At 35.8% G+C, this 13,111-nt stretch overlaps 1 protein-coding gene across 1 annotated transcript in view; it reads left to right on the plus strand.

Moving 5' to 3' along the window:
* The window catches only part of LOC110811995 (mannosyl-oligosaccharide 1,2-alpha-mannosidase MNS1-like), a 43,346-nt gene that overhangs the window by 25,669 nt on the left and 4,566 nt on the right, over positions 1-13,111 (plus strand). Inside the window, exons 7-9 of the mRNA XM_088220569.1 lie at positions 1,846-1,935; positions 9,983-10,107; positions 10,273-10,338. Of these exons, the coding sequence (XP_088076695.1) occupies positions 1,846-1,935; positions 9,983-10,107; positions 10,273-10,338 (281 nt within the window). The remainder of the gene's footprint in view (positions 1-1,845; positions 1,936-9,982; positions 10,108-10,272; positions 10,339-13,111) is intronic.

Genomic DNA, 13,111 nt, shown 5'->3' on the forward strand with positions numbered 1-13,111 from the left:
GGATAACAGATTTTTGTTGTTACCATGCCACCTCACCTACTGGGAATATTTCAGTTTGTGTAACAGAATGGAGAATAAGAAATACCTAATTTATTACAGCATTTTCTACATGCTCTAACATCATGTGAAAGAATGAACTATTGTATATTTTATCGAGGATAAGGGACGTATGTATACAAAAGTCTCCAAAAATTATATAAGGAAATCCCTTTAATTACAAAGATTACAAGGGTATATTAGCAATATACCCTTTGCCTACTTTTCATACAAATACACTTCCCAAGACAACTACTATTTAGCTATATGAAGTATTGTTGGTATCAGATGAAAAAAAGAATCATGCTCGGTATATTCAGGACGGAAAAAAGGCAACTGAGCTGAGTGCTTTGAGGGAGAACAAAAAACAACTAATATAAGGACTTAGTTTCGCTATTATCTGCATTGTCTAAAACAAGGCCATCTTCAACCTGCTCAGCAATTGCAGTTCCATTAGCATCCTTGCTAGCAGGAGATTGTAGTTCAAAAACATACCTGACTCCATCTAATTCTTCCTCTGTTTCACGACTTAATTCTTCTTTGTTCTTTTAAACTGGAATCTCGGTGTCCTTCACCTACCAATTTGCGAGAAATCATTCAGAATAAATTCACATAAAATTTATTCATCTTTAAAATCATCTTCATGATAGAAGGAAGGACCGTAGACTCACTTTCCTCAAACTCAGAATCAATATCCTTTCCTGTGTCTATAGGAGATTCTACCCTTTCTCTGTTTTATATCTCGTTTCCCTTTCCTGTGCTACTAACCTCTACCGTCTTTCAATCGCTTGCCTCTTGGATTAAGAACATCAGCGCTGATACTTCCATTAGCCTCCCCAGGCTGACCTTAAAGTTTTCTATGTTATCCTCCAGTTCTATTCTGGTTATCTTTGTTATCCGCTGAACCTCCAGAATTGTAAATAATTCTTTGACTAGTCTTCTTTGAAGAATCCGCTTGGCAGTACTCTTGGGCATGCGTGATATCTTTACATCAATTTGAGAGGGGTTATTGAGTAGAATATTTTATTATTTAATTAGTTGAGATGATTTAATTAAAATTTTACTATAATAATAATTTCATATAATTAAAATTCTAATAGAATAAGAGTTTCCTTATCAGTAGATTAAGAATTTTATAAATATTACAGGTGTAACAATATAAAAAGTGAAAAATAAAATTTATATTTTTTTTCTTCAAAAATCAACACTATCAAAAATTTTCCATAGTTCTCCTGCCTTGTTTGATGGTGCTATGAGCAAATTTTTCTTCTGTCAAACAAATTTGAAATAGTCTAGAATCTTTCATGCAAATTCTGGTTTTCTGCCGGGAAGAACCTTTTATGCTCTCTGTGCGTCAGACGCATAATACCTCCATCTTGCATCAGAAGACATGCAAAGACACCCCTTAACCATATCACTCTGTCCTTAAAAGATATTTGACTCACCTTCTGGCTTGGAAATTCTGAAAAACATAATCTGAAGGGACCAAGAGCAATCCTAAAGGACTTAGCTCGTAAAGAAAATCAGAAATTCCCCTCATAATTGAACTAGTCTAAACACTCTGCTTCCTTTTGTCTTCATTGCTTGGGAGGTTACTCTTAGCTCGTATTGACTAGATTATTCTTTTTATTTCTTTCAATGTTATATACTCGTAGAGAATACTGGGCATCAGAAAATGTTAACTTGTCCAACTTGAGGGTTCTATTGAATGGTGTAGCAAGTATCAATTAGCTGTCGCTACTTAGTCAGTTGTTCTCATTGTCTTAAGGTGATGTCAATCTAATTACTTTTCTTGTGTTCTTGCGCTAGGGTGATAGTATTCTGGCAGATTCTGGTACTGAGCAGCTGGAATTTATTGCTCTTTCTCAAAGGACAGGGGACCCGAAGTATCAGCAGAAGGTATATTTGTTTCATTTTCGTTTTTTTGGGTCTCATGGAATGCAAGTTATCAATCTCATGTTATATTTTCAATAAATCGGTGATACACAAAAAAAATGTCTTTTTTCTTTTCCTGGTTTATCATCTTCTTAAAATTGACGAGGAAGAAAAAAAAAGTGCAAGAGATTCCCTAAAGAAAAGGAACACTAGCAAAAAGGAAAAGATAAATTTTAAAACAGAAGGCAAGAACCCCTGGCTGAAGATTTTGCCAACTTACTGACTTTCTAGAAGACACAAGACATAATATCTCAATCATTTCCTTCATGAACCGCCATAGCAGTACATTTCTTGTAACTTTTTCCTTTTTAGGAACTGGAATTATTGTGAGTTGTTAGAATTTATTTTTCAATTACTTTGCTTTTTTCTTCCAACTTCTATGCTTGCCTAGAAATTATGTTCAATTCACTCTTTGGAGGCTTATGCTTGATTTTTTAATTTCCTTACATCCTACTAGATATGATTTAGATTCTTCTTCCTCTTTTTGGATAGTGGGAGTTCCTTCTAAGATAAGAATCTTCGTGTGGGAAAAAAAAAGATCAACATCAGTAACTTGCTTTAGATCCATAGGCATTAAAAAGCACTTTCTCTTGTTTGTTTGATGTGCTTTTGCAGAATTGAGAATATGAGCTATTTGTTTCTTTCTTTTTATCTCAAAAATAAGTTATTTGTTTCTTCATTGTGAGATGGTTTCTTCTTTCGTGTTTCTTGGGTGTGTCCTCCCTAGTTGAGAATCTTCATCTCCACCTTTTTATGTAGTTTTGGATGGGTAATGAGATTTTATTGTAACATGATTGTAGTTACAATTTTATCATGCATGATAGCTTGTAGGTGATAAATATCTTTTCATTTTAGTTGTTAAATGAAAATATTTCAATTATTTGTTATATAAAAATTATATAATGCACATCACATTTATTTAACAAAATAGTTTTTTATTCCAATGGTGCAACAGATTATTTATGTAATAATTTATTTAAAAAGATAAAAGAAAAAATTAATTACTAATACTGATCATTGAAGGAGATTTATTTTCTGGAAAAAAGAAATTACTATACATATTTGCTATCTATGAAGATATATATTTATTATATAAGACAGAAGTGAATGATAAAAAAAATAATTGTAGATGTAATAACTTAAAAACTTATTTAGATATAATATATAGAACAAGAAGACACATTGCTAGATTTTATTAATTGTTATTGTGTGAGTTTTTCTTGTGTTCTTTAACTTTTCATGTTGTTTATTTCATTGATCGTTTCACCACTTTTTCAATTATACATATTATATGTGCATTCTATTAGGTTTTTATTTAAATATTATTTTATTTGTTCTTATATCTTTATTTTTTACAAAAATTCTGTTTTAAATTCTTTTGGCACAAAAAGTTTTGTTACGGGAGATCAACTTATACAGCATATACAACAGATGTCAATGATACCTTTTTTTTTGGAAAAGGAAATATTATACAGGACAAGGGAGCCAATTGTCAGTGGTAGTAAGACAACAACGAAGTGAGTTATGCATGTATAACTTGTATCACCCTCCTAGTACCTAAGCTATGGCTATGCAATGGAAGTGCTGGTTAGGATAATAGGCATCATTTAGTGAATATGCATAACTAACACTTGATAAATGCACATGGTACATGAAATGTTAGTAGGGAGTGTATTGATAAGCTTAGAAGAAGGGGTAAGATCATGGTGAATGCCTGTTATTTCTGCAAGATGGAGGAGACTTGTAATTATGGTCTGTTCTGGTGTTCAGTGGTCTACAAACTATGGACTATGGTCTATAGCCTTTTAGGAATCAGTTGGGTGGTATCAGGTTCAGTGAGAGATGAAATTTGGGCGTGGAAGGGTTTGGCTGGTAGGAGGAAACAAGCAGAAATAATTCCACTCACTGTCTTCTGGGATGTGTGTAAGGAGAGGAACAAAAAAGAAATTTGATAGAGTTAATGATGTTGATGGATTTTGACTTATTTAAGAATAAATGGTTAAGGATAAATAGTTTCAGACCCTTGGTTTTTTGTTGTTGGATCATTCTCTTCATTCTTTAGAGGAGTTAGGGAACCTTCTTGATATTCTGGTTGTTTTGTAAATTTTTTGTGAATGGGCAAGCACCTCCTTGGTATTAAGATTAATTCATATATACACGTCTTTATTTAAAAAAAAATGCACATGGTGCATGGTGTCTCTGTTGTATTTTTAAAAGGAAAGAGACTGTTTTGATCGTGTCATATGGTAATCAAGGCCACAACGCTCATAAGACATCCATGAAGTGCCAGGAAGTCACTGGTAGTTTGTACTATAAGAGAAGGGGTAAAAATGAAAATGTATTCACAGGGGCAGAAGGGACTTTTTCTAGTGTACCGATTGGGGTTAAAGTTTGGAACGGTGAAACAGAGACTGTTCGAAAAGGACCCTTAACTGCTGGCCATTCGGCCATTGCAATCTCTAGGCACTTCTGGAGGTTACCGCTTTCATTTCCCTCTTATTTTCCTTGCCATTTGTAGCCTATAAATAGACATGAATTTTGTGAATGGAAGGCATTGAAGAATTTTAACCAAAAAAACACCTCGGTTGATCTCTCTCTGTCTCTCTCGATCTCTGCTTCTCTATTCTCCCTTTGTGTCTATACTCTCTCTCTCGCTCAGAAACCGGAAAATATTTACCTCATGAAGTCGGAATCGTGGGTAAGAGTTCTGGCATGAAGACAATAAATATATGCTTGGGTATAGAAAAGTTCATTTATTTAGTGAAGGATATTGCTGCTAACAACGACTCTAATATTGTTAATGCAAAATTATAAATATAAAAATAAATAACTATAGTTTAAGTGGTATTTGAGCTACTAATTTGAAGGTTCACTTATATACTATTTAAAATATTACTGGTCATTTTCTATTTTAACAATATTTTGTTTGTAACGGCCCCGAAATTTAAAAATGAAATATGTGTATTAAAAAGGTCAAATGCGGAAGCGTAATAAAAATTTTGATTGACATCCCTTACACTAAAACAAAAAACGTACTCAAAGTATAAAAGAACAAACTAACTAAAAGAGAATTACTCGAAAATAAAAGTTATAAATATAACTACGGAGTGTTCAGGCGTCCCCTTCGCCGTCTTCCTGCGGAACGGGCTCGGGAACAATGTTTTCCTAATCTGTAATGATTAAATAAGGAATGAGCTACACCAGCCTAGTAAAGACATCACACTATCTCACCGTCACGGAGGTAAAGGTGGGTAGAAAACACAAAAAGACCAATGAAGCATAATTTACAACAAATTCTTTTATCAATAATAAAATCCTTTACTATCCACTTACCTCGGTGAAATTTATAAAACAACATACGAAAGCAATAACATCATCATCATGAAATCATATGAACTGTATAACATAATACTTATCACGCCTTTTGCAATTCAATCATTACACAACATATTTTTCCTCCTTTACCAGCCTACTAGTATCCATGGGGATCCATAGGGGTCCCGCTACCCGTGAACCCTTAAAACTTGTAATCAGATTTCAGGGCCGTCCCCATACCCCGTCCGGTATGGGCGCCAAAATTATAAACCTCAATACCCCGTCCGGTATGAGGGTGAAACGGGCCATCCCCATACCCTGTCCGGTATGGGCGCCAAAACACATAAGGTCTCCATACCCCGTCCGGTATGAGAGACCACAATCCCGGTAGGGTTCCCTACGGACCCGGTCCGTCCACTATTTCCCAGGATATCTAGTCAGGCTGACCACATTATACAATTATCAATTTACATAACCTTTCATTCCCCTTTTCCTCAGTCAGCATCATCAAGTCACACACAAACATGCAAACCAGTAGTTCACGCCAACAAGACAACACACAACATCGGTTTCTCAGTCATTCAGTCCATAATCAATGAAACAGTGATACATGCACACGAAACTATGAAATGAAAACATCAGACATCATACTGCATTTAAAACTGTAAAATAGAACAAACAACAACTGACCGACAAATACACTAGACTCGGGCTCCATCAGCAACCTTAAACAATTTCACACAGTTATTGATTCATGAAATACCATTTTATCATTTATTGCACTTTAATACCGTGATAGAAAATAGGGTGATGAATCCTTACTTGTTTTGGGGTCTGAATACGGCTCTACAGTGTGCCAACAGTCTGTCCCTAATTTTCCCTGAACTTTTTTCGGGGAACTGAAACGCACTACTGGTACCTGCATGTGTCCCAAAAATCCCAAATTAGACCCAGGGCCCCTTTCGGCCAATATCGCAATTCCGGCACGGCGGCTCCGCCGTGCTCCGGCAAGCGGCGGCGATTCGCCTCGAGTTGGCCGTTTTCGGCCGTTTCCGGCCGAATTTGGCCACACTTGCATCGGTCCCTGCGATGAAATAACCCTAGAGCCCTCGGGGGGCCAAAAAATTACGAAAAACCGAAGCTTACCGGCGGCGGTGCTCTCGGGTGCGGCGGCTCTCCGGTGAGGTTCGTGTTTTGGTGATTTGGCTCCGATCAACCTGTAGAGAAAAGAATGGTGATCACGGTGATATAAAAATTGTATCAAACGGAGACCGGGAAAGGCCTCATCGGAGGCAAAAACCGAGGAGGGGCGCAACGGCGCCGCTGGGTTTCGGCCGTGTTTTCCGGCTGTTTGGCCGGGATTTTGGCTCCGATTTGGCCACAAGGGAACTCAGCATTGAAAAACGAGTCGGAGGTATGAAATTTACCTCGATCGGCAGTCGGAAAACTCCTCGATGCGGCGGCAGGTGGCGGCGGCCGGCTCCTCCGGCGTCTGGTTTGTATTCTACGGCGAGGGCAGGCGGCTAGGGTTTTTGTGGTAAGGTGTGGGGGTTTTATTTATACCCTTTTGCCTTTTAATCACAGCTGTCCATCTTGATTAAATCTGGGCCGTTCGTACTTGATTGAATCTGGGCCATCCGTGCGCATGCATCTGGGTCCGTGTGCGTGCATCTGGGCCGTCCGTGCGCACGCTTGATCTGGGCCGTCCGTGCGCGCGGGGACGCATCTGGGCCGTTCGATCGCGCGCACGCGGATCGCCCACGTGGCCCGTTCCCGGGTCGACGTGGTCTTGCCACGCGGCAGGTCCTGGTTGGCCAGGGCTGTTGATTGGGCCGCTGACGTGGCTGCTGACGGGGCACAATTTTTCTAAATTGCATTTTGACCCCCGGTTTTCGATTTTCTTTTCAAAAATACCCCCAGAATCCAATTTTTCACCCCTTTTTTCCAAAATCAATTTCAATTAAATCCAAATAATATTTTTACCTAATTTTATCATTATTATTATTTTATTTTTATTAAATTAAATTAAATTAAATAAATCAATTAAAATTCAAAAATTATAAAATAAACTAAATAAAATAAATTAAAAAATCAAAATAATAATAATAAAAATTATAAAATTAATGGGTGTGACATTGTTTATATAACTTTAGTAAGATTTATATCATAAATAAATAGATGAAACATTTTTGAGAGATTAAGAAGACAAATAATTGATATAAATAATTAGATAAATTTTTAAAGTTCAACCAATTAAATAATGTGATTTGTCACTATGTAAACTTTAAGTTAATTATTCTTTTTAAATAATTTAATATTCTACATTAAATTAATTGGAAAAATACAAAACTTTTACATAGAAACAATATATAAGAAAGTAATATATATTGTAATTATCATAGTATCCAAATGTAATAATTTGTTTATAAACATTCTTTTTCTTTATTTAGGAATTGAGAAATCAAAATGACACATAATTAATATAAGTAATTTCATAAATATTTAAAATGTAACCAGTTAAGAAATGACATTTATTACTGTCTAAGTTCATAATTAGGTATTATTTTAAAATAATTAATACGAGTTATACTGTATTAATTGTCAAGAAACTCAACTCTTTCGAACAATAAATGAAGATTTATATATATATATATATATTATCTGTAATTACTTCACCATTTTTCTGATAGGTACTACATGGATTATCACAGATATTTCTTCTTTTAGAAAAAAATGTTAAAAAGAAAAGCAGAAGGAAACTAAAAAAGAAAGCAGAAGAAAGGAAGTTTCCAAGCTCTAGAGGAAAGTAAATATGCATAACAAGCATCTACCACTTCAACAAGTAGCACTTCCCCTCCTACCTCCATATCAATCAGAAGTCAAAACAAACTCAGAAATGTTTTCTGCAAAAAAAATTAGTATACCAATCCATAAGCTCCTAAATAAAACCAAGTAAGATCTTCCATGAGAACAAATAACCATTTTTTCTCTCTCTTTCCTTTGAATCCGCCACTGTTCACCATTGCTAATCTTGAAGTTCTTTTTTGAGCTTTTCTTTTTCCACATCATACATAGAAACAAAAAATCAATCCTCACATCTTTACTTAAATGATAGACAGCTATAATCTCTATTTCATTTTGCAATATATCATCATCCTTGGCATCGCCATTTAAAAAATTCCATTGATATTCTGCTTGTAATTTGCAAAGGGATTATGTGGCGATCATATACCATTAATGCATTTAGGTTGTTTGTCTTGTTAAATTATTCCTATTTTTGTTTGGGGGATTGCTTATCCTCCTTTAGCTTGCATTTTTTCCCCTCCCGTCTAATAAAATTTCTTCTTTTATCAGTAAGACAACATCAGCTTTCCTTGGCTTTATTGACTTTTTTCAACTCATTTTTCTCCTATTTCTTACTTATCTTATTGTCTTCATGGCCAAGTGTCTGGGAACCTGAACGACAGAGAATTGAACAAACTGACCACTTTAATTTATTTAATTGATGGTTTTGGCTTCACCCCTAACCTGATTGTTGAATTTGGAGCATAGTTCTCTCTGGTGATTACACCTGCAAGTTCTCTTGTTCCTTGTTAGTGTTCTCTCTGACACCTTTGGAAAGTAAAAGTTCCTTCGATGGTGTGAGGGCCTCATAAATCTCCTTCTCTCAACATTTATTTGATGTATTTCCACAGTTTGAGACTAATAGCCATCTGCTTCTTGATTGCCTTATGGTGTGAAAGCCACAGTCTAGGTCGTTTTCTTTGTTTGGTGATGGCTGGGTTTTCCCTTCTCATTTTTGGTGTACAGGGGACTAAGGAGCACAATGTTTTGTGAAAATGGCCTTTTTCAGTTAATGGAACATTTGGTTGGAACACAGTAATAGGATCTTTAAGCTCTACTTTCAATCAGCTCTATTTGTTTGGGAATAGACTGTTTTTCTTTGCTCGCCTTTGTTTAATGCACATGGCTTCTTTCGGGGGATACCTCTATCTTCTTGGCATTTGGATTAAGTGCTTCTTTTTCATGATGTATTTTATTTGTTTTTTCTTTGTGCTCCTTGATATTATCATCAGTATCCAAAAGCTTCCCTCAATTGCCTGAGATAGAAGAAAAGAGATTATTACTTAATCTGGTAATCTAACCAAGTGAACCCAAGACACCATCTTGTCAGTAAGAGAGTATTTGTCAATACTGCTGCCTGTGGGAACCCAAAACACAATCTTGTCAGTAAGAGAGTATTTGTTAATACATCTTTCTTATATTACTGTTCTTGCTTCTTGTTCTCAAGCAGAGGTAGGTAAAAAGGATCTAAGGTACATGTCACCTTCGAATCTGGTAATTTCCAATACCAATAACCCAATCTTATCAATAGAAAGATGGTTTGTAGCCTCACTTAATCTATCAACTAAACATCTACCAACAAAAGGGTAACCTCTATGGCAATGATCCGCAACAGTTACTACAGACCTAACTTCATCTTGATGACTCTAAACCTCCATCCTCTTGATGACTCTAAACCTCAATCCCCTTGAAGTCTTAAGTCGTGATTCATATATTCACCTCTTGTCAACATTTGTTAGGTCATATTTTTCTTAAGGCATGTGAATTATTGGCAGAGATGGGTGGCTTGATTTTACTATGGGAGGTTGTTTTGCTCAAACTAATTAATTCGCTTGTTGGATTCAATTTTTAGGCAGAGAAGGTTATACTGGGACTCAACAAAACTTTTCCTTCGGATGGTTTGCTTCCCATCTATATCAATCCTGAAAGAGTAGGCGGATCACACTCTACGATAACCTTTGGTGCCATGGGAGATAGGTATATGTTCTTTAAGAATCACTATTTAATATTGTTGTTATTGTTGGTGGTCCTTTTATCAATGGCCATGTAGTTAAGCTAGATAATGGCTGAAAAGGTCAAACTGCACTTCAATTTCATAAGTTTGGTTGTGGTTGTGTTATGACTCTTGAAATTTAATTACAGCTTTTATGAATATTTGCTGAAAGTTTGGGTACAAGGGAACAAGACTTCAGCTGTAAAACTTTACAGGTGAGAGTTTTAATTGCCGTGCTCTTCTCTAAGTGTATGTATAAGGATATTGTGCAGAAATCTGTGTGTAAATGCATGCACCAAATCCACCTCTACTGACTTATATTCTGTATTCATATACATATATGTCTTTTTCTGTCATGTATCAAGTCAAGTGTAAAGAAGAATCATCTTCTGTCAATATTACAGCAGTTCTATCTTCGCTTATTGATGTACTTAAAAGAAAGTAACGGCACTGTTATGGTCCATACTTTAGGATCTGGTTATTGAATGGATTAGTATGGATTAGTAAAGAAGAATCATCTTCTCTCAATATTGCAGCAGTTCTATCTTTGCTTATTGATGTACTTAAAAGAAAGTAACGACACTGTTATGGTCCATACTTTAGGATCTTGTTATTGAATGGATTAGTATGGACTGATGAAGGAAAAAGCCAAAGAATCTCCAAGAGTTTAAAAGATTCAAGAAATTTTTGTGAAATTATTTTTCTGCTTATTTTATTCCTTGATAGAACAACCTTTTTAAGGCCTTACAACAAGGGAACTAATTTTTTATTGTATATAAGTGCTTCCCAGATGATAGCAGTCTTTAAACATGAAAAATCCAAGCACTTCACTGACCTACTGTCAGGATCCCAATCTCTTGATTTAGCCACAGGACTTGCTAGTGTGAGATCTTGAGGCAAGCAAGCTGTTTGCTTCCCAGTGTTCTGGTCTTGCTTGCCTATGGTAAGGCTCGTCTAAGAAAACCTGTAATCTTTGGAAGAGAAACTCTTTCAAGTAATAGCTTGTTTATTTTATACATGATTATAGCAAAACTAATTGAATTAGATCCTTCTTACAATTGTAGGAATCATAATCCTAGTTTCATTCCAAATTTAATCTAAATCTAATTATAATTTTAGGATACTCTTAGTTTTATCCAATTTCCTTACTTAAATCTAAATCTAAATACTCATTAAGAATCCTTAAATAATTCCAACTCCTATTAGTTCCTTAAAGAACTATAGACTCAAACTCCTTCCTTTTGCTGTTTCCATGAGTTCAACATCCTGCTTTTTTTTTTCTTTTTTTTTTCTATATTGTAATATTCCTTCCCTCCTCCAGTTGAAACTTGTTTGCATGTGCCAAAGTAGAATATTTTCTCATCCCTTGCTTCGTTTTCATCTCTTTCCTCATTGTTCTCAAATTCCAGCTGAAATAACTTTTTATACACATCTCCTGGGACAAATAGTTTGCCACAGTTGAAATAGAGCGCCTTCTTGCAGCAGTTTGGACGCTCGTCAGTTGTCTTTTTTTTTTTTTTAAATAACAAATATAAATTGTTCAGCTCATAGAGCCTTGGCAAGCTCATCAGTTGTTGTCGTCCTATGATTTTCTTTGGTTGCCCCTCCTCTCATAGAGTCTTGCCAAACTCATAGCAGTAGTGACGTCAGGTTGTTGCTATAGGTTGACTTCAAAAGCAATATATTCTTGGATGCTATTGATGAAGACCACAACTTCTTACTTAGGGGTGAGAGTTGATGCATGTGCAGGATGCTGCTCGAAACGCCACTGGTACTTGGTGACCCACCCCTCTTGCTTCAATTTAATCAGTTCTCCCAATTTGTTTCTGCACAGCAGCGAGTCAAATCTAAGGTTGTCATAGGATTTTAATTCTTCTAAAGAGAACCTTGATCTTTCTCGCTCCAACTTTAAGAACCATAGTTGGGTATCGTCCTTTAGTGTCTGAAGAAGTGCTCGCACATGTTAATTCACTTCAGTAAATCAGCTGAGCCATCATAACTAGAAAAGTCTAACCTTGTGAACTGCGACACTATATTTGCCCTTATCTATTGTTGTTGGAATCAGTTAGTTTCTTGTCATTTCTTTGTGTTGAGTTGGTGTCAGTAGTCTCCCTCCTTGTAGCCGAAAATTCCCAGGATAAGCTTTCAACTTGTGCAACGAGTCCACGCTCCCTCTCTTCTGAATGGACATGATCCTCTTGGTATTGCTTCATAAACATCTCAAATTGTTGTTGAAAACTTTTGAAGTCCTTCATGACTACCGGCTCTGACACCAATTTGTGAAGGTTTGCGAGCTCTGGATTCCTGAAGCAAGGAGACTACTTGGTTCCCAGTTTTTCGTCCTTGTCGGCCCATGGTAAGGTCTGTCTAAGAGAACCTTTGATCTTTCAGAGAGAAGCTCTTTGGATTTAATGACTTGATGATTTATGTGAAGCTAATAGGTGTATTTATAGGAAAACTTATTGACCTAGATTCCTATCAGAATTTTTGGAATTATTGTTCTAGTGTTATTCTAACTTCTAACCTAAATCTAATTATAGTTCTAATTTTATTCCATTTTCCTAATCTAAATCTAAATCAATGAAAATCCTTAAGTAATTCTAATTCTTATTAGTTCTGAAACCAATTTTCTAGCCAACGATAGACTCAAGCTCCTTCCCTTTGCTGCTTCCAGGGGTCCCCACCCCGTGCTTTTTTTTGGGTATTGTAACACCATATAATTGTTGCCAACTAGACCAGCATAGTTGCAAATAGAATAACAGGCACATTGAACATAAAATAAACATTCGTTTTAAATTGATCTACTTGTTTTACTTTCATATTTTAGCCCATAACCTTACTCTTGCTCCTGAAGGTGTGCTTATCCTCAAGCGTGAAGGATGAGTAGATGGGGAAAATTTATCGTAGAATAAGAAACGTCTAAGAAAAGCATCTACAAGAAAGGCTTTCTTAAGTGCTTTTATGGTATACTTTTTTAGGTTCATTACT

The sequence above is a fragment of the Carica papaya genome, chromosome 5 (assembly GCF_054855325.1).
Source record: "Carica papaya isolate Zhongbai chromosome 5, ASM5485532v1, whole genome shotgun sequence".
Classification (NCBI taxonomy): Eukaryota; Viridiplantae; Streptophyta; class Magnoliopsida; order Brassicales; family Caricaceae; genus Carica; species Carica papaya.